The sequence below is a fragment of the Malaclemys terrapin genome, chromosome 1 (genome assembly GCF_027887155.1).
Source record: "Malaclemys terrapin pileata isolate rMalTer1 chromosome 1, rMalTer1.hap1, whole genome shotgun sequence".
Classification (NCBI taxonomy): domain Eukaryota; kingdom Metazoa; phylum Chordata; order Testudines; family Emydidae; genus Malaclemys; species Malaclemys terrapin.
Genome location: NC_071505.1, coordinates 328637627 through 328663603, shown reverse-complemented (window position 1 = coordinate 328663603; position 25977 = coordinate 328637627). Strand labels below are relative to the sequence as shown.

The window sequence follows — 25977 nt, the reverse complement described above, 5'->3', positions numbered from 1 at the left end:
GCTCTATTATTGAGATCACAATAAAATCCCAGTAGTATTAAAGTAATCATTTCACAAGTACGCAGCCAGCCAGACACTTGCTAAGACTCCACTCCATCACTCCACTGTTATGGGAAGCATACCCTCAGCCCCTCTCCAAAAACCTGATCAAACTCAGTTCCTTCCTCCCCACCAGGCATGCACACAGCAGGATGCTTTTCCTGAGGCACAATCCTTCATGATGCTCCCGCAGGGAGGGTGGTTATGCTCTATTCCATCTGCACAATGCCCTGCTTAATATTTTTTGGTTCCAACTGGGTCAGAAATAGCCAAGCAAACTCCCACTGCGTTTAAGTACATCTGCTTCCAAACACAGAACAGGCTCCCTGCTAATTACTGAAAGTGCACTGATGATCTTCCGAAGTGGGAACAGCACTAGCTGAAATACATGGGAGATGTATCTGGATAGATAATTAGGCTTTTGACAAAACAAAATTTTTCACAAGTGTCCTCTTTCTGATGAAAATTGCAATTTTTATTCAAAAAACCCAAGCACTCAAAAACCAAAATATTTCAGCCAAAAGCCGAAATATTTCAATTTGGCTACACTATTGCACTGCCTTGAGTCCTTATTCTTTTCTATGGGCCAGGATTCCCGTTCAGACTACATCTCCCAAGATGCAGGATGGCCAGGGACTCCCATGATGCTTCGCCTCTCCTCTCCAAGGGGGGAGACTATGGTCATCACAGGAAATGTACTCTGATCCGGGAGTTTGGCCTAGAACAGAATGGGAGTTTGAGGCAGCTGAACTACCACTGCCCTGAGGCAACACGGCAGTATTTCCAAATCAAAATATTTTCATTTTCAAGCAAAATATTTTGGTAGTCAAATTTTTGGTCCCCCAACGCCGGCCAAAATAAAACAAATGTTCTGGTTTTCATTAAAGTTTTCTGCAGAAAAAAAAAATCATTTCCCCAGTAGCGTAAATATTGATGTTTTTGCTGCATAACCGGCGTTGCAACAAACAATATGTAAGATGATTTCAGTATAGTTTATCCTGGACCAATTTAGTAAAAATGTCACACATCGCATAAGCCAAAGGTCACATGATATTCTTTTTTACCTCACTGTTACCAAGAAGTGGGGTTCAAAACGAAAGCAGGAAGAGCTGCAGGAAGCTGGAGTATATGTAATGTCAGTGAAATGAAAAGCATGGTGAACAATGGCTTGTCAGATGTTGCATTTCATGGTGGTTGTGCCAAGCCCTTGCTAATTACTGTCACAGCACACCCTCCTCTGCTTACATGACCCTCATGCCTTTCATTGCCATGCATAGCACACAAGGCTGCAACATCATTCACATTTTTGATAAGCACTTGCCATTCTGTTGAAATCTCTCACATGGTTGTATTTTCTTGTACTATTAATCACCTGCTAAATATTAGTTAATAGTTAATCACCACCTGTCTCATTAAGGGGTGCCATGTTCATCATATTACAACCATTATTTTTTGCTCATGTACTAGAAATTCAACCAGAACTGTGTCCCTCATTTTGCTCATCTGAAATTCCAAAAGTTGATGCAACATTCTGGTGAATTTGGTGCTCGCAGAAGTTGCTGGACTGACAGCCACAAAGACTCAAGCCTTTTTTATTATTATTAATCATAGAATGTGTACAGCATGGACAGCAACAGGGAAATGCCTCTATCTCCACACAGCCCTGCCGGTGTCTCAGCGCTGATCTGGAGTGACCACATCTACTGGGGTGAAGATAATTCAGTGTTCATGCCTATTCAAATACTTCAACTCTGCTGAGAATGCAGTTAGTGAAAAGTTTAGTCATCCTAACACCTGTTCACTCTACAATGGTTTGAGACCACCAAATCCTTTGTCATACAATCAGGACCATCTAAAATATGTAACCATCAACCTTCAAAAGTAAGTCTTCACTGGTGGCACCTTGCCTGAATTGAGTGCTTCTGCCTTGACATGTACAGACAATTGCTAGTTGTCACAAAATGACACTTTTGATTCTAGGCTTCTAATGTCATCTCTCGAGCCAGGCCCTGCACCCTAATGGCTTGGGGTGTTTATAGTTTTTTATTTTAGCAGCCATGGCAGTTGATCGGTGGTGGTTGTTATAATTTGGGAGGAGGAGTGGTCTTTGCTGGTAACCAGTTGAATTGGAGCTCCTAGCAGGCTGCTGTGGCAAAAAGAATTTAACACAATCCTAGGATGTAGGAATGGAGAATACTGACCAGGATATTACTATATATAGCATTGGTGATACCACTACTGGAACAATGAGTCTAGTTCTAGTGTGTACTTTTTAAAAAGATGTTGAAAAGCTGGAGAGCATGCAGAGAAGAGCAGTTAGAATGATCTGATGTCTTGACACATGATTTATGATGACAATTAAGGAGCTCAATCTATTTTTTTAATCAAAGAAAAGGTTCAAATGTGAGTTGATCACAGTTTATATGCACCCACAGACATGTAGAAGATATCTGACTTTACGGTGCTCTTTAATCTAGCAAAGGAATAACAAGATCTGTTGGCTGGAAGATGAAGTCACAACCATTCAAATTATAAATAAGATGCAACGTTTTTAATGGGATACTCTAGTTCAACCACCAATTATTGGGCTGGATTGTGTTCACTGGGTGAAATTCTGTGCCCTGTGTTGTGCAGGTTTGAGTAGACAATCGCAGTAGTCATTTCTGGTCTTAAAATCTACGCAGCTATAAATAACTACTTTATTACTGTAGTTAATATTGCAATTTTTTTTAATTTTTCAAATTTTACATATCTAGGGGGATGCATGTTCAGAGACATGTTTAGAGACGTAGTCATACATCAATAGATGGCACCTTCATGTCTCCCTGGAAATCCACAAGCACCTAAGGTACTTAAAGATACACACAGGACTGGAAAGTTCAGCCAGGCACTATAAAGTCATGGTTTAAAGCACCCATGCCCCCTCTAGGGAAAACTGGCACATGGAGGATGGAACACCACTGAACATTTCTGAACCAGAGATATTAAAATCTGTCTAATTTAGCATAGAAAATCCCAGGACAGAGACCTTGTCTTCTTCAATAACCCATAATGTAGCATACAGGATATTGGTAATGATTACAGAGAGAGGTGACCGTACAAAAGGTGGACCTTTGCTTAGAAATCCACAGGATTACCTGGACTTGGACCTTTATATTCTAATGATCTTCTTTAGTAAAGTGTAGAAAATGCTACTAATGGCCCTCTTTCTCTTACTATATTTGCAAAGTTTAAGCAGCATAATTGTTTTGAAAACCAAATAATAAGAGTAACTCCTATTCCAATTATGTGACAAACTGGATCTCTTTGATACTTGCAAATGAATGTACCATACATACACAATGCATGCACTGCCATCCAACAATCATTAGACTGTTTTAAATCGTCTTACAAGTTCTTTGTGGCAGACACTATCTGAGCACATGTGGACAACGGCCAGCAAATTGTGGATGCCACAAGTAATTTTAAAAAAAAAATCAGTTACCACACACCTGTGAAATATTACTGTCCCTGATTTACAAAATGTGAAACAGGGGCACAGAGAGATAAAGTGTCCAAGTCAGACAAGATGAAGCAGATCAGAAAATTCAACTCGCAGTAGATCTTTCAAGTCGCAGTTCAGTGTCTTAACTACAAGATTATTCATCGTCTCCTACACATAATATATTGAAACATAAGAAAAACCTAAATCATTCAGTCATAGAATCATAGGCTCCCCAGAACTGATCCCTGCAGGACCCCATTCGATATGCCCTTCCAGCTTGACTGTGAACCACTTATAGCTTCTCTCTGGGAACGGTTTTCCAACAAGTTATACACCCACCTTATAGTAGCTCCATCTAGGTTGTATTTCTGTAGTTTGTTTATGAAACGGTGATAAAAGACAGTATCAAAAACCTTACTAAAGTCAACATATCCCACATCTACCACTTCCCCCCTATCCACAAGGCTTGTTACCCTGTCAAAGAAAGCTGTTAGGTTGGTTTGACTTGACTTGTTCTTGACAAATCCATGCTGTTACTTATCACCTTAGTATCTTCTAGGTGTTTGCAAATTGATTACTTAATTATTTGCTTCATTATTTTCCGGGAACTGAAGTTAAGCTGACTGGTCTGTAATTCCCTGGGTTGTCCTTATTTCTCCTTTTATAGATTGGTACTATATTTGCCCTTTTCCAGTCCTCTGGAATCTCTCCCATCTTCCATGACTTTTCGAAGATAATTGCTAATGGTCACATTACGTCCTTGTCTTTATTATTTTTTTTTTTTAAAGAAGTCACCGAGAGTTTGGGAAGTGTAAAAAATGGAGGTTTGGCCATAACAGGAATTGTCAAAATAGGACCTTCGTTGTAGGAAGGCTGTTGCTATAGGCTAATTTTCAAGCCGAACAATCTTGACTGTTTCCTTTAAATTAGGAAACCGACTACTCCACGCACAGCTGACTCAAATAACAGGGTGTTTTATACCAAATCAGACGAAGATCAGTTTAAGCAAAATCATCCAAGTTAAGAGTAAAAAAATTCACAAAGGTAAACTTGTTGTCATTAACTTTCCTTTTGTAAAAAGGGCACTGAGGCTTTCAATGTCTAGCCAGTAAGCAAAATTTGTTCTGGACTCCTTTCTTTTAATGATTTATTTTAATCTATTTACAATAATAAAATCAATCAATGAACATAAATGGTTCTAAAGAGTAAAAAATTTATATTACTTATGGCAATCTTTGGCTAATGACACAGCTAACTCATTTTTATGTTTTTATTATGAATATTCAGTTTTAGAGCTGGGCATAATTTTTCAGACAACTAGTTTGTTTGCCCAAAAACACAGCTTCAGTCAACCTGAAACTATTTGTGAATTGGCTACAAATAGTTTCGGCCATTCACAAAACAGCCAGACGAGAAGGTGCTGCTGGGCCTCCCACGCATCTTTATAACCTTCAGCCAAGTGATCTGAGCATTGTGTGGGATGTGGGAGACCCAGGTTTGAATCCCTGCTCTGGAACAGACTCTGTTTCACTGAAAAGTCCCCACAATTTCAGTTTTGGTTTGACCTCAACTGATTTTTTTTTTTTTTCCAATTTTTCAGAACTGCACCAAACCAACAAATCAGTTCTTTGCCCAGCTCTATTTAATTATACAAATCAAATCAAATCAGCAACAAAATCAAAGCTCTTTATGGCTCATTTCTGCAACTCTAATGCATGGAAGCACTAAATTCAGTGGGGCTGTGGGTAAGGGTAGCAGAATCAGATCCTTATTGAACTGCAAGATCAGAAGGCTTCACCAATAATGTGGGACTTCTTAGTCTGAAAATCGGACAGTTAAGCCTAAAGCCTTAGTGTGCCTAACAGAGTCCCACTGTTGCTGATTCTGGAACGTTAAACTGAGATTTAATTCTGCTGGCGTGACCGACTGTACAGCTCTGAACATGGCATCGTCTCTCTTGCTGCTTTTCCTCGCAAAATCTAATATAACAAAAGAGGAACATTATTGAAGCATACTAGCATGAAATGAAATAGACCCAAAAGAGAAGGGATCTTGAGGGAATGTTGATCACTGTTTTTATCCTTTATTTGTTTACTAACTAGCAACTGGATATTTTAAAAGAAACTCAGCCGCAATCAATAACTTATGAAGATAATGGGGCAAGTTTGTCAACTCTTTCACTCAAATTCCCCATCCCCTCTCTCTCTTTCTCTCTCCATTCTGAACCAAACTCAATTAGGGTTGTGGTGACTATTGATTACATGGTCAGCTATCTCAACAGTTTTAATTGTATCCTTTAGGTTTCTGAAAATGAAATATCACTCTCTTTCCAGTTCCTACATTTACCACTACATTTTATCTGGCTGAAATGGCTCACAGCACGTCACAACTTGCCCCCAGGAATACCTCATATACTCAGAGCTGTGAGGGGTTAACACAGAGCCCATGCAGCCATGTCTCACTACATGAGGACTCCCCATCCCAAGAAATCCCCAGCTGCCTGTTTAAGCCAGTTTTCCAGCTCAAATAGCAAGAATCAGATTCTGAAACATCATAAGATTGGCTTAAAAAGCATGAAAGTTTATTTGGTTTCTGGGTTTGAAGCCTTCAGGGTGCATTCAGCTCATGTTTTCAGACTTTTCTCACATCCATGAGGAACGGAGATTTATTTTTTTCCTGTTTAAATGAAAGCTGGGATTTTCTTGAAACCACTTGACTCCAGGAGATGGAGCTTTAAGAAAAACACCAAATATGGCAAGAGTTGGCAACAATGATAAAGAACATACTATAACTGATTCAAACCAGGAGAGTCAATACCTAATGCTGAGGAACCTCACTGCAATATTTATCCTCATCTCCAAACCAAGCAGACCAAAGTCACATGTCTACCACTTCCTGGGCCAATGTAGTAACGTACAGGATAGTAAGAGTACCAAATTCAATTGAAGGCCAACACAGTGCTATTTATACTGTCCCTGTAACAATGTGTTGTGACCCAGCAACATTGGATCCGTCTTGCAAACATCTTTAACAGGATAAACAGTCTGACAGCAGAATGATATCATTACAGAATAAAAGTTAAGGCACAGTACAAAACTAATGCTTTTAATATAACCCTAACTAGTTTGTCCCCGCAGACATTGTAATATATTGCAGTCTTTTTACTGGATTTATTAAAAATATACAGTTCACCTTAATTCTTCTGTGTGCTGTATATTTATTTTCCATGACAACATCTTGCAGAGCTGCAGAAGAGCACGTCTATTTCAATGCTATCAATATCACTTTCTGTCTAAAGACCTGAAATACAGTTAATGAGCAAGACACATTGTTTGCTACAGTGTGGTGTTTTGTTTTTGCTGCTGTTGTATTGCTGGACAGATCATCATGGCCTATGGTCTCTCAATTCCCTTCAGGGGGTGTTAGTTGAAATGTCAGCTTTAAAGCACAACTAGCAATGGTCCTTGAAGGAGCAGCAAGAGAAAGGAGCATAATAGGCGACAAAGCTGACAACAAATATTAAACCAAAAAAAAATTTTAAAGGACTTCTGTAAACGTTCAGCTAACAAACTTCCCGGGTCTGGAGGAGAACAGGGTCACCAGCCAGAAAGTAGAGAAGCAGAACAAACAGGTGTTAATCAGCTAATGTTTATCTACTGAATCGGAGACACTATAAGGCTTTGTCTACACTGAAAAGTTTTGCACTTTAACTATGCTGGCATAATTAAAGTGACAAAGCTATCTTAGGTACTTTTATAGCCCCCATCACCATTGTACCCGAGCGCCTCCCAATCTTCAATGCACTTGTCCTCCCAACGTGCCTGTGAGGTAGGAAGTGCTATTATCCCCATTTTACAGATGACAAATTGCCTAGGGCAACATCCCCTTCTCTCCTGGTAGATACTGGTCTAAGCGTGTGGGTCACTCCTGCAGCGCCTCCTGCTGGAGTCTCAGGGAATTAGCTCAATTTCCAGCCTGGAGTGCCCTCTGCAGGCCCCCCGAGTGCCACAGCTTGGCCCCCATGTCCCTCCCAGACTCTGGTGCCCGTTTTCTCTGGGCCCCTGGCAATACCCCAACAGTTTTTGTGGGTCTCCCCTCCCCAGGGAACCCCCACCCACTACCCCCACCTCGCCTCAGTCTGGGCTACTGCCAGTCACCATCTAGCCCCCCGCTCACTGGGGCAGACTGCAGTGTAAAAGCCACTCATCATAGGCAAGGGGGTTTGACCTGCTGCCTTCTTCTACCACCCAGTGCCTCTATGGGCCTGGAACCAGGCCCTGCAGCCTGGGGAGTTGCCAGACTGGAGCTCCCCAAGCTCTTCCCCAGCCCTGCTTCACTCCCAGCGGCCAGGCCAGTCTCCCTCCACAACTAGAGGAGAGACTCTGCTCAGCTTCTGGCTGCGCTGGCCTTCTTATAAGGCCCAGCTACGCTGATTGGGGCGTGGCCCAGGTGTAGCTCCTTCCCCAATCAGCTTGGGCTTTTTCTCTTAGCCCTGGGCCCTCTCCCAGGGCTGGCTTCTACCCTGTCAGGGCTGGAGCGGGTAACCACCCCGCTACAGGGTCCAACAGTGCTTTACTCCAGTTTGGGAAGCAAAATAAACTATATTGGCACAGCACTTTTATACTGGTAAAACTATGTGTACACTAGGGCTTTTACCACCATAGCTATATCAGCAAAAAAAAAAAAAAAAAATTCACCCCTAACCATCACAGCTCTGCTGGTAAAAGTTTTAAGAGCAGACCAGGGCTAATGTACCACTTAGATGGCACTTGCCATCTGCCAAATGCTTTATAGATATCAACTCATTAATCCTCACAACATCTATGGGAGCCAGGAAAGCAGTTTACAAACAGGGTAATTAAGGGGAGGAGGTTATATTGCTTGCCCCTGGTCACAAAAAGAGTATCCCAGAGGATAAATTAGAACTTGGGCATTCTTTATTGGCAAGCCTGTGCCAAAGCCCCACCTGTGTTTGTGACCTTACCTGATAAAGTTTTGGGGTGATACCCAGTACATTGTATTTCATTAAGCATAAGCAGACTGATCAGAAGCCCCCATCAAGTCATTTAAAAGGAAATAAAATCTTACATGGATTGTGATTTCCTTTAAGAAATCTTACACAAGGAATTTCTTTTGGCACCAATCTAGCCCTTTCAGACAGATGTCTTCCAGGATTACATCTCTTCTTTCTCTGCCAGTTAAACACCAAACTGTGGCCCTGGAACAATGAGTGTGGCATCTAGGAGTTGCAGAGTCTAGCCCTACAGCCACGGATGCTTGAGCAGTTCTACAAGGCCAACAAGGTGGCTGTTCTTTCCCAGGGACAGAATTACACACTCCACCAAGCCGCACTGCCCTAAATGTATACAAATCAGGTAGCTATGGATTCAAATACAGGAGAAAAGATTGGTCTTGTAGTTGAGGCACTAGACTGGGACTCAGGGTCCAATTCTGGTGCTGCCACAGGCTCCCTGTATCACCTTGAGCAAGTAATTTAGTTTCTCTATGCCTCTGATCCCCATCAGTAAACAAGGAATAATTATGCCTTGCCTCCCACCCTTTGTCTGGCCTATCTATTTAGACCAGGGGTTCCCAACCTATTGCCCGGGGGCTGCACATGGCCCACCAGAGCATTTCGTAAGGCCCACGCCCTATTTCAACACAATATACTAACGCCAATTAATTAGCATTTTGTTGTCATGTTTACGTCATTTTAGTTTATACAACCTATCTAAATACACACGAAACAAGCTGAACTTAAATCAATACAAGTGATTTTAAATCTTATTAAAATACGTTGAATCTGTTCGGCCCACACAAGGCTGTGCTTAGATTTATGTGGCCCTCCTGTGTAATCAGGCTCGGCACCACTGATTTAGATCATAAACCCCTGGGGGCAGTGTCTGTTTCCCAATATGTTTTTGCACAACTTAGCACAATGGGATCTCCAGTATTATTACCATATGACCATAAATGAAAAGTACTCTTATCTGCACCCAAAAGTCATCTTCAGGATGCATGTTCTGCCAACAAAATGGGAGACCATGCACAGCCTTTCTGAAAAGGTATTAATTAACGTGCCAGATCCTCAGCTGGTGTAAACTGGCCTGGCTCCACTGACTTTAATGGAACTACTCTGATACACATTGGCTGAAAATTTGGCCCACAGGCTATGCCCTTTAAATGAGTCTCAAAACTACATTTTCCCCCCGCTGTTCAAATGCATCCCATGTTCCATTGTATTAAATCACTAATTCTTAGGAGTGAGCAATTATATTGCCTTAAGATCTATTAAATATCTGCTCCTGGCCTGAAAATGTACTTCTGAAGTCATAATTATTCATTCAGAAGCTACTTCCTACATCTACTGGGATGCTAAATTTATATCTGCTGGAACCTAGGCAAGAAATGATGTTCCAGCAACAGAAACCTCCCACAAGGAGTTGCCAGCTCAATTATCCTTCTGTCATCGCCTGATCAGGGATGTGGTAATCACTCCTTCAAACCTGTTCTGACTTCAGCGCTACACACATCTCCTACCCACGTGCAGTTGCCTCCCTGCCCCCAAATACTCAGGCCACATGGTTTTCCGTTCAATTTTTAGAAAAGCACAAAACCCACATGAGTGACTTAGCCAAAAAAAAAATCTATCATAGGTATGCCTATAACAGCATGTTATAGCTGCTCCTTCAAGACGTTAGAGCCAGAAGCAACCCAGGTTACCACTTCTTCACGGCATCTCACAGGTGCAGGTAGCAGGAGCAGCAGCCAGGGACATGGGAAATTGCTCTGAACTAACCAGCGCGTCTCTGATTCACCATATATCTGCACCATCGCACCCCTTTAATTTACGCTTATGTTCTTATGTACGCGTTTAATTGACCTCTCTGCAATACAGCGTGAGCCCTCAATGATATCAGGTGTAAATTATTTGAAATCTAATGATCAGATACAGGAAGAGAGCTGTAAATAACAGGAATTCAAGCTGAGGAGACAGACCTGAAGGAAAGTACAACTGTCTATTATTCTTATTCTTATTTATTAACCAGGTTTATTATGGTAGAGCCTAAGGACCAACTGAGAATGGGGTCCCACAGTGCTAGTCACTGTCCAGACAGAGCAGAACAGAGTCTCTGCCCCAGAAAGCTTACCATCTAAACTGATAACACAAACACTAAGCAGAGGGAAAGGAGTATAACATACAAAACCACGTCTACTAAAATCAGGCAGCCAGTCGCACCTGCTGAAGTTCCCAACCCCTCAAGAAAGATCAGTTAGTTAACACCTCCCCACTTTGTTTTTTCTTTAAGCGGCTCTCTGGTCCTGGGGAGAAGTGGTGGGTACCAAGCCCACCCCACATTGATGAACCAGAGTAAGTGAATATAGAAGACATTCCTCTACAAAAAACAAATGAGCCGGCTTCCTCTTAAGACAGAAAATGCAAAGCTGGAAAAAATCACCCATCAGACACCAATGACAACTGTCACCTAAGTAAACAGCTGTCACGTCGAGCAGCAAATTAGAATTCTCCTCTGCATGGAAACCAGGTTGACACCTGCGGTCTGGAGAATATTGACAGAGCAGCGGAAGAGCAGAGGAGAACATGAAAGCAACCTGTAATCTCAGTGTGCCATAGGTGTTAATTAACCCGGCAGTCAACCGAACTGCTGGTATTAAAATCCCCTTATCAAGGGAGTGCACATTTCAGCATTTCTGCAGGCACCATTACACTTGGCACAGAGGCAGCAGGCTATTGTAAAAAGCATAGAGACTGAAGCACATTACTAATAATTAGCTGACAATCAGAATATCTGTTAGTACTAAAAAAATGTGTTATCTAAAGAAATACACATCTGAAAAAGTCAGCGGTGGCATTGATAAAGCAATAAAGGCAACTTTTGACAAATAAATATGAATAACTTCTAGTGAAAAATCTTCATAATCAAAGTGTGATCATTGTATTCAAGCCTTCAGGAGATAAAATTTCAAGTGAAGGTATTTGTGCCTAAAAAGGAAAGTTTGTTTCTACATACCTGTCCAGTCTCCCACTATTTTAAGATGGACCCCAAATGTTGCTTTGGTATCTGTCGGACACTGAAAAAAATGAAATAAGTTAACGAACATTTCTGAAAAATAATTAAATAAACTGAGATTTAAGCACAATTTTGAGACCAGATCCTTAGCTGGTGTAAATGAGAGTAGCTCCAGTGATTTACACCAGATGAGGAGTTGTCCTTTTATTATAAAGCAATTGCAACTTCAGTAAAATGCAGAAGGCCTAGAACAGACTAATTCAGGTTCCAAACATTCTTCTCTCTCATTGTGATCATGGAACAGGGCTGGGATGTATCCAACTTGGATTTGATTTTGAATAGCTACTCCTCTAAGTTGTGCCCAGCTACAGTGGCTCACAAGGGACAGTTATGGTAACGGAGGATCGCAGGAGTGCAGCAATGCTCAGTATTGCCAACCCCAAGCATTCAAAAACCACTAGCCAGGCCTCCAAATCACACATTGGGAGTTCTTTTTAGTTCCCTTCTGGCTTTTCAACCTTTAGGGTTCACATTTTCAAGCTTATCCTCACAACAATGGGGGATAAACATTTACTTTTTTTTTAATGAAAGCTGAGATTCTCTTGTATTCAAATGACTCCAGGAGGTCAGACTTTAAGAAAAACACCAGATATCATGGGACACACGATAAAATCAAAAGAGTAGGCAATACTCTACTTCAGCCATGCCCCTACTCTGGAGGCCGCACAGCTGCTTACACTGGACAGATGCCACCTGAAGAGTCCCCCCACACCAAGCTATTTAAGCTACCCGCACAGTCTCTTTGAACTGCCAAAGCAGCACAAAAGGGATGAAGCAGGACTGAGGATCTGGCCCTTCAAATCTGTAACTCCTTGCTAGCTAGAAAGAGTCTCATCAACAGGATGACTTGCAGGACTATGATGATTTTAAACACAAAGAAGAAATAAGCAGCTATCCCTTTAGAAAAGAATATTCTTTTCCCTACTTAACAGCAAGGCTATCAGTTTCCTTTGAAGCTACAGCATTACTACTACACCCTAACACATTCTTTTTTAGCGATTAATGATAGATCCAAATATACTAACTTTCACACAAACAAGAGCCAACAGAGAAAGCAAAGGATAAGGGACTCTTCCTTACCTTATTTTTCTAAGCTTTAGAGATATGTGTGGATCTGAGGGGAGGGTTGGAACCCAGGAACTCCTGAAGCCTTCCCCTAAACCTGACACTGACTGACTGTATGGACTTGGCAAAGTCACAACTTTTCTAGAGAGGAAGGATTATCCAGGAGTTAGAGTACTGGCATAGGTCTTGGGAGACCTGTGTCCAAGTCCCTGTTCCACCACACATTTACAGTATGACTCTGAAATCAGTTGCTGAAGTCCAGCAACAGAGTGGGGGTTTTCCAGTGTATTGCACCCAATGCAGCATGTATGATTATCTGCCCTTTGGGTGGGTGGCATATGTGTGCATTCGCTTCTGACCCTCAGAGACCGTGTACGGGCTTTGGAGACCAGAGTGGCGGAACAGGAGGAGCTAAGGGAGACCGAGAGGTACATAGATGAGACTTTCTGGGGCACAGTAGAATGGTCCCACCCCCAGTCTAACAACCTCTGTACTGTTGAGGAGGATGTAAGTCTCAGGGAAGGAGAACATCAAACTGGAGCAGAGGGAAACGATCCCATAGTTGGGCCCCTCCTTCCAGATGATGTTATGGTATCCTCTCGCACTGAGGATCTCTCTCCAGGGGAGGAAACTCCAACTATTAGGAAGAGACAGGTATTAGTAATGCGCCATTCGATCATTAGAAACATAGATAGCTGGGTATGTGATGACCGGGAGAACCGCATGGTGACTTGCCTGCCTGGTGCGAAGGTTGTGGATCTCTTGAGACATCTAGATAGGCTTATGTGTAGTGCTGGGGAGGAGCCGGTGGTTGTGGTATATGTAGATACCAATGACAAAGGGAAGGATAGGAGACAGGTCCTGGAGCCAAATTTAGGCTGCTAGGTAAGAGATTAAAGTCCAGGACTGCCATGGTAGCATGCTCAGAAATGCTTCCAGTTCCATGCGCAGGGCCAGTTAGAGGTACGACAGTGCTATTACCCCATTTTATAGATGGAGCACAAAGGCACAGAGATTGAGATATTTAGGCTCCTAATGTCATAAGAAGATAAGAACGGCCATACTGGGTCAGACCAAAGTTCCGTCTAGCCCAGTATCCTGTCTTCTGACACTCACCCACTTGCCACTGATGGGCATGTTTGGCTGGCCAATACTGGTCAGACAGCCTATGGACTGCAATCACTAGCACAGAATAATGGGCCCTGTAACAGGTCCCCTGCCCATCCTTCTTCCTGGGGCCCACTGGCTGCCCCAATAACGCACAGAGAGGCTTCTCCTTCTGCAGCACCCATGGCTTTATTTACAGACTTCTCCCACCACCAGTGATATACTATATACAGTTTGCAGGCCTTACAATCTCCACTTCCACCCAGAGACTGACCTTCCCCTTCCCCTGGCCCTGGCCCTGGCCCTGGCCATGGCCATCCTCCCCCCCTTCCTTCTGACTGCCAGCCAGCCAACCTTTATAGTCCTTGAACCCTCCAGCCCACAGGTGCAGCCAGTTCTAAAGGCCAGGCACCAGACTTCTCCCCAGCCCCAACCTATTTCCCCTGATTGGGGCTGGCTGAGCAGGGGCTAATTGGGTGCCTCTGCACCAGCACCCGGCTACAGGCCCGATTTATCCATGCAAAGGTAAAGTTTGCCGCTCCTCAACTAGCCGGCTCCTATTGCAGCTTTTCTGAAGCTCACATGGAGCATGCAGCACCCTGGCCCAGCTGTTTGCCAGCAGGTCTCCAGTACAACCCAGATGCAGAGCTTAAGTCTTCAGGTGGGTTTTGTGCTGGATCTCTGCTCGGTGGATAAATTTCTCTACCCAGGAAGATGGAATGATTTGTTCAATCCAGATGTTTGGAATTCCAGTTCAGCACCTTTTCTACAAGACAAGTTTGTGCCCGGCGCCCACTGGAGGTACCACCCCACCGCCTGGCTGCCCCCGAATCTCACACCCAGGGCCCGCAGGAGGTGCCAGTTGCCCTCCTGCAGCCCGACCATCTCAAAGCATGGTTTTATAGAGAAATGCAGAAGTGCCAAACCAGATTTAAAAAATTTAAAATTAAGAAAGATTAATTTTCACTTTTAACTGAGACAAGAAGCAACCCCCCCATCCCAACCCTGCCCAGTCACTGTTAATGTCCAATGTGAAAAAAAGACTATCCTTCCTCTCCTGTTAAAACCTCCCCCCATCCAGTGTAAATGGCAAAACTCCCCTCAACTCAGGTGGGTGCAAGTTCAAGCCCATTGTCCTTTACATGACTTATGTGAATAATTCCCTTTTGCAGTACTCTGAACAATAACCCCGTAACATCAGGATTTATTTCTTCTCACATTTTAGGAAGTATATGCTGACACCACAGGCCTAAGGGTCCCTTGGAGGGCTCTAGAAAACCTTATTGCGCTATTAAATCTTCATAGAGGAAACAAAGCCATCATGTAGGCTCTATAGAGCCTAGTTTTTAAAGCCCTAGTCATATTTTTATTACATAAATAGTAGATTCACATGTTCTGTTCCTCTGAGATCAGCTAAACTTGAGAACCCTGGCATTTCCCAGACTGCCAGACAAACGAGTGTTTGGATGGACATTAGAGACTGATGTTCATCATCAGAAGCAAGCTCCGCACAGACCAGGACCCACCAACTCAAAGCAGCACTAGACTCTGCCAGAACAACAGATGCAAAACCTGCCGACATCTCTCCACTGCTACAATAATCAACACCCCTCCACAACAACCCACCTTTCAAGATCAATGGGTCCTACACATGGCTATCACAGCATGTGGTGTACCTCATCCAGGACACAAAATGCCCCAATAACAACTATGTGGGTGAAACCAGACAATCACTGTGCTCTCAAATGAACTCAGACACAAAAACGATAAACGACAAAAACACCACATCATCCATGGGAAAAGGCTTTTTATAAAACAATCTCCCCATATCTGACCTCTGAGAGTATGTCTAGACAGGGATAAAAAAAAAAAAACTCGCGGCTCACCCAAGGCTCAGGTTCCCAGCCTGAAAAATTACTGTGTAGACATTCGGCCTCGGGCTGGAGACCAAACATCTACATAGCAATTTCTAGCACCAAGCCCAAGTCAGCTGACCCGAGCCAGCCACAGCCATCTTGTCATTCAGAATTGTGGGCATGAAAATATGCAAGCCTTGGCATGTCTAAATAACACATGCCATTGACAGGTCTCTGCACACAATTACAGTAAATGCACACATGCCTAAAAATCTGAAATTTAAACCTAAACTCTTTGGCATCTCTGGTCTCCAAAATAGAATACCTCTAATCCCTGATTGAGGAAAACAAGTATATTCAGGACAATATTTAAGCATATGCTTAAATTGACATGTGATTAAGTTGCACTGAAATCAAAGGGACTTAAGAATATTCTTAAAGTTAAGCACAAGTTTATGTGCTTTCGTGAATTGGGACCCTAAAAAGTATGTGTATGACCTTTAGCAAACTACACCTCTACCTCGATATAACGCTGTCCTCGGGAGCCAAAAAAGCTTACCGTGTTATAGGTGAAACCACGTTATATCGAACTTGTTTTGATCCGCTGGAGTGCACCTCCCCGGCCTCCCGGAGCACTGCTTTACCACGTTATATCAGAATTCGTGTTATATCGGGTCGCGTTATATTGGGGTAGAGGTGTACAAGTGTCTGAGTGACTTCAGGAATGCATGATGTGCTTTTTGCAGCTCTAGTCAAAGACAATAAAACTTCTTCTCCAAGATCCCTAGAAGATAATTTAGCTATTACAAAACTTGTTAGGATTATCCACTCCTAGGACATAGAAGTTGTTTTAAGAACAGTATTTTAGTCTTTCTAAAAAGACGTATTCACTAGATTACCAAATTGAGAAGGTAGAGTTATTTCCTAACTACATTCTAGGACTTTTATAGCGAAAGAAGACCTTGGACAATGTTAAATGGAATATTTCTGTACAAGAGAGCTGTGAATGAACCTTATTTGATGTACCAACCTGATTAAAATGCGAGAAATTATGCAAATTTATTGTTGCAAATAAACTGTCTGTGATTACATGAAGCTATGCTCATCTTATTCCGTCCTCAAACCAAACATGCATATCTCAAAAAAATGGAATATTTGACATGTTATAAGATCTTCCAGCAATTTTTGCTAAAATGTTCATCTGTAGGCATTCAGCCATCCTCCAGAGACTATAGGACAGAACCTCAATAGGTGTCAATTGGAACAGTTCTATTGACTTTGATGGATCTGTACTGATTTACATCACCTGAGAACATGGCCCTGTGCCCTCAGAGATAAAAGTCTTCTGTATTTGAAATGGTAGATTTCCTGCTAAGAGGTTTAATGATGAGTGAGATGTAGAATGTGCCCTCCCACACACACCCTTTTTGTTTGTTTATTTGTTTGTTTGGTTTGTTTTGCATTCTGCCATTTGTAACACTGGATTTAACATCCTATAACTGGATCAAATTTATGGAATATAATTTATTCTGCATCCTTTGCTGGGAAAAAAACTACTGTTTCTGAGCCTTCACAGACGCATGTTTAACAGGGAGTCATCTGCCTCTATGTGACGTTCAGCTAACTCCATGATACAAATGCAAAATCTAGCACTCAGGGGACATCATGTGGATTTGTGACAATCCCTGGAAGACTCTGTCTTCATAAACCAGCATATGGATTAGCACTCATCTGTAGATGTCGTTTATTTCAATCAGCAACAGAAAGAATATGGATAATATTCTTAATTTAACTAATCCAAGTTTAATTTATTACTAGTACTAATACATACTAGAAATATACTTGATTTTATTTAGCAGCATCAAAAAATTCTGGACCAGATTCTCTAGTGCAAAGAAAGTGTAAAATGCTACTAAATCAGAGTGGTAACAGTTTACACCCACTTTACACCAACGTAAGTGACTACACAAGGTGCAGAGCAATGGAGAATCTGATCTCATATGTGTGAGAGCACAAGAGACAGGAAATGAAAACAGATAGGTCTTGTAAATTATATAACCTACAGTATTTAGTGTCATCAGGGACACCTCTGGCACCCATTCCCAGCCTAGAACTCTCCCTACAACCAGGGGCATGTTCAGTAGATGGCCCTTGCCTACAAATTTACCCTCTGTGGTGGTTCACTATGGATTTGGTAGCCTTTGGCATATGTTTCTGGATATACTATTACTGTGGAGGAGTCACTGGCTCATGGATGCACCAGGCAGCACTGTAGAAAGTTCATCATCGTCACAGAGGAAACAGAGGCTCAGAGGTATCAGAGGTCACATGACAGAACAGTAGCAGAGCCTGGACTAGAGCACCAGCCTCCTAAGTTCCAGTCCAGAACCTTACTCACTAAGCCAAACAAAACCTCCAGTTTGAGAGAAATCTTTTTCCTGGATTACCTCAAGTAATTCAACTTGTCACTGGGGATAGCAACGGCGGGAAGAGGGAAAGAATCCTCTTTCGACTGTGGCACACTACATAGAATCAACATCAGCCTAAGGCACAGAGTGGTTTCCATAACCCAAGTACTTCCAGCAAAAGTGAGGAGCCAGACAATCTGGATCTCAGACCTCTCCAAACCACCCACCCTTGATGGCTGTGCAAGAATCCCTTGCTGAGCTGGCACCAATGCAAGGCATGTGCCTCCAATGGAGAGCCCCCCCTGCATTCTGCGCCCCTCATGAAATGGAACTGCTCGGAATCTACTGCCCAGGGGCCCTCTGCACAGGCAGAAGTGGGAACAGGACTAGTCGTTTATTGGCAACGACAGCTATGATGTGTGCTTTGGCTGGCAGAGGAATGAAAAGGAGCCCTGTCCCCATTTCAACAGCTAAAAGAAAGGTCACGGCAGAGCTGGATTAACACAAATGAACAAGCAGAGAGAAATTCCTTCTAAGAGGCTATTTCACTTTGGAAAGAGTCGCAATATGATTCTGAACTGGAATTTGGAGACATCCTGGCAGGCACTGTAAACACCATGCACTCCTGTAGCTGGTTCATTGTCATGGTAATTGCCTCCAAGGATAAAACTGCTCTGTTGCAAACCTTTCCTGTATTGTCCAAATTTGTGACCTGGAAACGGTCAGATCAGTTATGCAACTCAGACAGAAAGACACTTAAGAGTTAATGTATATGAGAAAATGACGGAACTAAACCCAACTGAGCTAGATTTTCTTTCCCTCGTGGGGGAGGTGTGGGTGGATTTTCAACATTGCCAATCAGCTGCAAAAAGAATTTGGGCTTCAAAAGTTCAGTGAGCCATAGTTTGTCTGGTTTTCACAGAAAACTGATCTAAATATTCCCAAAACAATTTATCCTGAGATTATAAAACAATGAGGAAGAATGATGACAAATACAGGCATGCTATATAAAGAATACAGCCAATACAGAACAGCTAGTCTTAGGTTTGACTCATGGAAAGTGAACCATATTAAATCAGACTACCCCAGTTTTAACTAATGAATCACACAGTTTAAAAGACAGATGTCAGAAAAAGGTGCTTGTAAGGTTGTTGGGGTTTTTTTAAGATGTTTATGTCCGAAAAAATGAGCTGTATGGGAAGAGTCTTCAAGGTGACTCCATTTATTTCTATTGTGGGCTACTTTGCAAATTTGGCTTTGTTTAAACTCTCTCCATATTGGGAACTTGGCCTTATGAGTGACTTAATTTAACTGAGAAGTGTCTGCAGACATTATAATTTGTTGTACAGGACTATGTACAGTACCAATGACTATGTAGCAAACCCTAAAAGATCTCAGTTCTTGTAGCTGTTATAGGTGGATATTTGTAAGCATATAAAGTATAAGTCTACGTGTGTAAAGTTTTTTTTGTTTAGATAAACTGGATGCGTAAAACAAAAATCTAAAAGCAAATGGATGTAAGGCAGCACACAATGAGCAAGAGAAAGGTTAATCTACACTATTTTTATTGCACTTAAATTATTTTCCACACAGCTGTTAGATTTTCTATTTGTATGAAAAGCAGACAAGCCCTTGGGACTTGCATTAGTTTGCCAGCAATATCTGCATCTCCCTGAGTGTTCTGTAGATCATCTCATAAAGCCAAGTTTACCATATGCAAAAGGATTAATAAAGCTCATTAAAATCCTATCACTTTTAGATTTGTTTCTTTCTTGTATTAATCTGCTAGCATTAGGCCACTTCCTGAGGTCCTTACCTAGTTTTTACAAGGGAAAACTTCCAATAACTTAAAAATTTTAGGTATCTCAGAATCCGGCCCTTGGGCTTTTCCTGTTGTACATCATTTGTTTCTTGAGTTTACCGTACAGTATATAGGCATCTCCAACATTTCCCAGTTTTGTTCTTTGCATAATACTATATTACTTGCTTGAAAGACACTGAGAATCAAACTTCACTGGGGGGCTGTTAAAATTCCACTGAAGTCAATGGCAGATTTCCCATTAACGTCAAAGAATGTTGGATCAGGCCTCCAATAATACAATAATGCAATCCACGGCTTTGTAAAATAAAAACCTAACTCACTAAAGCAAAAGGAAGCATTTGCTTCCACGTTCTTGTTTAAATTTGTTTAAATAACGTTCACATTTTCATTTGTTCAGATTGCTGTAACAAGGTGTCAGGCACGGACTCGAAAGCTTCAGAGCACTAGTCCTCAACCCACACATGCCTAAGTTAAATTTGTCAGGCTTTTTAAGGCCTTAGGTCGACTGAACTATACATATTTCTGAGTCAAAGTGGGAAGTAAAAAAAAAAAATAAGGGAAGATCAGAGTGCAGAGGAGAAGCTCATGAGGATGGAAAATACATAAATAAACAATAGCCTGGAGACACCTAGAAGCGATATTAAATTTTTTCATGTACACAAGTAAACCTATCTCAGGTAATTCTCTATCTCAGCTTCATTAACTATCACTCCTTTATAGAATTTTATATTTTGAGTATGTCTAATCAAACAAGGTTTGGCAACTACCTCTGCTCGTTCCTTTATACATGTGCTGACATTTTGAATATCTCTATATAAAAACATGCCTTATTACCCATGGAAGCAAGTCTACATAATACAAAGGAAACCCTGGTACATGCAGCAAGCCATGGATTGGATTTATCCAACATTGTACATGAATAAAGAACTCAACTTTAAATGGGTCCCTCATTTTTTCTGCTCAGACAGAAACTGCAATTCTAAAAAGGCAAGGTCTAAAGGTTTTTAACTGCAAATACTACCACAGTGATTTGCTTCACATTAATACAGTGATTTTCAACCTTTTTTTTTTCATTTGCGGAATTTGTGATCAAACACTCTAGAGACAGGGATAGATAGCATACTATAATACTAAATGAAAACATTACATTTCAACAATTGTCTATGGCAGGAGTGAGCAAACTTTTTGGTCTGAGAGCCACATCTGGGTATGGAAATTGTATGGCTCATGAAATTGGGGGTTAGGGTACGGGAGGGGGTGAGGGTTCTGGCTGAAGGTGCGGGCTCTGGGGTGGTGCCAGAATGGCTAGAAATGAGGAGTTCAGGGTGCAGGAGGGAGCTCTGGGCTGGGGCAAGGGGTTAGGGTGCAGGGGGGAGGGCTCCCCTGGGGGTGCGGGCTCTGGGGTGGGGCTGGGTCCCAAACCCTCAGTCCCAGCCCGGAGCACCCTCCTTTGCCACCAACCCCTCATCCCCACTGTTATTCAAGTCAGCTAGATCAAAGCTATCTCAGATACATCTACTGCAGTATAGACATACACAAAGACAGCTCAATCGCTTGAGTCAAGACCTAGCCATGGAATCTATGCATTTAGTATACGTGCAAATAGACTCATTGAAGGACACTCCACCATAAGACATATTCATCTGAAAAGTCAGGCCCAGTCATAACCAGGCTCAGTAGTGGGGGCTGTAAACCATTTGCAATCACTAATGAGACCCTGGCCAGCACTTTGGAGCTGGGTAATCTGGAGTCCAAAGGCACTCCACACAAAAATGCTACTCACAAAAAGTAAACAGGCTAGCATCACCATGTTATTCACAGAAAGAGAAGAGGCTAGAGTCACTCTGACCTGGGTAGGTTGGACTAAAGAAGCCTTAACAGTGAGCCTTCAGATCTTAACACTGTGTGGATTTTTAATGTTAGCTACAAATGAGTGTTGGAAGATTTATGGTGGATGGCACATGCTTCAACTAATGCCAACAACAGAAAATCGGTGTGACACTATACCCAATATTCATCATAGTAATATTATTATCATATGATTATAGCATAATTATGATGCATTTTGTACAAGATGAGTCATGTGAGGTGTCATTGGAAAAGTTATGATTTGCTGACTATGAATATCCTATTTGTATGAATGTATCATTTTTGTATCTGAAGTTATAAATATTGACTATGGATCTGTATTTCAAATGGGCTTACTCTGGAAAACACCCACCACCAGCCTTTCAGGTACAACAACGAAGAAGCCAGCCAGTGCTAATGGCTCATCAACAAAGACAATGGGCTGTGCAATAGCTTAGCCTTCCTGTAAATGTTTCGGCCAGCTTGTAAATAATGACTGCCATGCCTCTGCAAGGGCATGTGACCAGAGCACATGACTCTGACCTCCATTTGGGGTACCTGTATTTTTTCACAAACTGGTCTGGGAACCAAATTTGAAACAAAGGGTTCCCACCATATGGAAAACCTATACACGGCAGGGAGTGACATCATCTCTTTTCTTCACTCCCCCACAACTCAACACATGAGAGAAGCTCTGAAAGAAAAGGACTTGGAACCAGGGTGGGGAGCCCAAGCTGCAAAGCAAGTGCAGCCTGCTGCCTTAAGAATCTGCAAACCTGTTTGTATCATCAGTCAGGGTGAGAAATTCCTAATTCATATCCAATCTTTCTAGTATTTTAGGCTTAGTTTGAGGTTTTGTTTATTTACTGGGTAATCTGCTTTGATCTTTTTGCTATCACTTTATAATCACTTAAAATCTATCTTTTTGTAGTTAATAAACTTCTTTTTGCTTCATCTAAATCAGTGTACCTTTGAGTGAAGTATTTGGGGGGAAATCTCAGCTTGGGTAACACAAGTTTGTTGCATATTCCTCTCCACACTGAGGGAGGGGCAAACCGGGTAATAAATTCATATTGGTCGGAGTTTCGACCAGGGCAGGGCGGTACAGCTCTGGGGTCCTAAGCTGGGAAGCTGGAGTATCTTGGCTGTAGCCTCTCTATTGTTGGTTCACATGCAGTGGCTGGTCAGAGAGCCTGCATGTAACTGCAGCTGGGTGTGTCCCTGACTGTGCGAATGCTGGTGCGAGTGTAGGACTGGGAGTGGTCACAGCAGCAAAGTGACAGAGAGAGCCCAGGCTGGTGGGTCAGAGGGAACACTGGAACCCCAGTTCCAGGTGGCACCCCGGGGGGAACCTGTCACAGTTGGGTTACGAGGAAATGATGGAGAAAGGATGAAATCTCCATGCGTGAAGTCACAGACAGATGATGATTGACCTATATGCACCACAGGTACTTGGGCCTCAGACAGTTGTTCCTCTCTCACTGAGGAATTTGAAAAAAGTGGGCTAAGATTTATTGTGGTCTCCATGACTGCTGCAAATGGCAGTACAGAGCTCTACAGTCAAGAGAGATACGATGTCACAGTACCTCAGTGCCACTGGATTTCAGTGCCTCAAAGAAAGTAGATTTCTTCTGTGTCTCCTCTGATATTTCAGCCATGTTAAGATTGGAACTTGTTCATGGGAGGTCAGCACGCTCTAGAAAGGACTGAGAGGAAACAGCTCCTTCTGTTCTCTCTGAGAATGGCAGAATGAAACTGTGATGCTGGGGAGGAACAGGTGGTGACTAAAATTCTGCAATACCAACAGCGGTCCTGCCTTCTCACTGTCAGATGAAGTCCCAAAGCCCATACGTGTGAACTGACCTGGCCCCAAACTGAATGGAGCCTCCATCTGAAATGCAATGCCAAAGGGACAGTCTCCAGCAGACACCAGGTACTGGTTCGGACTGTAAAGCAGGGCAACAGAACTACCTCAACATTACCAGGAGATGTGTAAAGCCAGGGAGCAGCATCGCTCTAGCTCAGAGGGGTCTGTGCTTGCATAGTTTTCAGTACCTTAAAAAAATAAAAAGAATAAAAAGCTTCCCTTTTCCCCCTTTCACTCGCCTTCCATTATGACCCAAAGTGAAACAGAGGGACACAGTGTGATGTGAGCAAGTTAAAGAAGAGAAGTGAGGGCTTATGGAATGTACCCCTTCTTGCTACAGGAATCAAGTTACTGCTCCCCCTGTTCCAATTAAATGATGTTCTGCATGCTAGAGAGGAGCAGAATGAGCATACTGGATGAGCAGCTTGAACAACCTTCATGAAGAAAAGAATTATGGTCTTGACATTTAAACGCTAGACAGGGACTCCAGAGGCCAGGGTTCAGTTCCCAACTCTGCCACAGATTCCCTTTGTGACCTCGAGCAAGTCACTCAATGTCTCTACAGCTCAGTTCCCCATCTGTAAAGTCCTTCCCTTGGTCTGTCTTCTCTAAGTAGATTACAGGCTTTTGGGGGCAGGGATTGTCCCTTCCTATGCATATGTACAGCACATGGCATAGTTGGGTCCCAATCTCAGTTGGGACTTCTAGGGGCTACAATAATACGTGTCGATATACTGGTATGCTGAAGTGCTGAACTACTGAAATCTCTCTAGTATAAAATTTAAGAAACCCCTGTTGGACACTAAAGAGGACAGCCCTTTGGCTCCCAATCTTTTTGAATTTAGAACGGAATCGCCAGTTTCAGTATCAGCTATACTTTACTGGCATAAAACGGAAGATAATGAAGCCACTTTACGTGATAATTCAGCTTTGCCATAATGCCTAGATGCCATGGTGATGGACATATTGGAAATTGATTCAGATCATCATAACAGGCGCAATGGACAAGTCTCTAAAACCACCACAATAGGCAATTATATGACAGCCTCCTTCGCCGTCTCAGTAGCAAAACCAAGGACTGAATGCGCCATGGAATCTCTTCCATCAGAGGTGGTGCTTCAGGCTATGAATGAGGCACATTGGCATGATATTTTTGAAGAGCTTTCTCTATTTCTGTATGTGCTAGAACAGAGGACATCAGTCTGCAAGGTCGTCAATACAGAACTAAAGTCACACCAAAACAACTGAAAGGAATAGCCCCTCTTTGTGAAATACAGTGTTGAATTCTAATTAGAGATGAGAGCACTACTAAAAGGTAGAGGGGATCCAAGGAGCCCTAAATTTTTGGAAAGTTCTGCCCTGATCCAAACCTTGTGGCTGGCTCACACCTCTATAATAGCCTGAATCAAAACCTCAGATCTGAACCACTCCAACCTTTAGCTCAGATCCACAACTGAAATTTGGTTTTCAGTGACTGATCCTGGTGCAGGATAAAGCTTAACACAGTCAACACTCCATGTGAAGACATACCAAAATGATGCACATATTTTTAGTCCTGTAAAAATAAGCTACATCGCACCTCCACAAGAAAGTCAACATAATTAAATTAGCACAGCTACCCCATACAATATACTTAATGATATTTAGGGTAGATGCAAGTTTATTTATTAGCCAAGCTACATATTGTAGCTTGTAAAAGACTGTGGCTTGCTTTGATTCCTTAGTGGGTTTAACTGAGACCACATGAAAGGACCCTGTATCTTCTACAGCTCTTAAAATGTAAGGCTGTATGCCTCAAGACATAGAGCCAAGCATCACGTGCCAACACAAGAAGTGATGCCAACGTATTACATAAAAAGCTACTTCTCTTCTAATATTGCAATGAATATTTTAAATAGGAATCCCTCTTCTGAAGTCATTCATTGGTAAAAAGGAAACATGTGCAACCATAAATTACTAGTATTGTGGTTTCATGCTGTTAGCCAATAATCATCTTTGTGGTTAAGCATCTATAAAATGAGGAAATTCAATAACCCTGAGTGGAAGATCTAGAACTGAGACTGAAAGAAACAAAAGACAAAGATTTCTACAAAATGCTCCATATAAACTATTGGCCCTGATTCTCCTCTCACTCACGTAGTTAAAATCAAAAGCAACTTTGCTGACAACAGTGGAGTTGAATCATGTTAAAACTGGTGTAAATGAGAGCCCCATAAATGTGTCTTTTTTTTTTTTTTTGTAAGGAAGAAAGAAAGGGGAGGAGAATTTTGATCCGAGGGTACTAAAAAGAGTGAAAACAACGCTTTGGAAATCTAAACTGAACTTTTACAGGACCAGCACTATTGTGTTGGAAACAAACATAACTGTTGACGTTTGCTATTACTGAAG

The 25977-nt window shown here is 42.2% G+C and overlaps 1 protein-coding gene across 3 annotated transcripts in view; it reads right to left on the bottom strand.

The window, feature by feature from the left end:
- Positions 1 to 25977, bottom strand: part of NOX4 (NADPH oxidase 4) — a 135914-nt gene that overhangs the window by 64394 nt on the left and 45543 nt on the right. For all 3 annotated transcript variants that reach the window (XM_054015679.1, XM_054015680.1, XM_054015681.1), the window contains one exon: positions 11557 to 11617. In XM_054015679.1, the coding sequence (XP_053871654.1) occupies positions 11557 to 11617 (61 nt within the window). The remainder of the gene's footprint in view (positions 1 to 11556; positions 11618 to 25977) is intronic.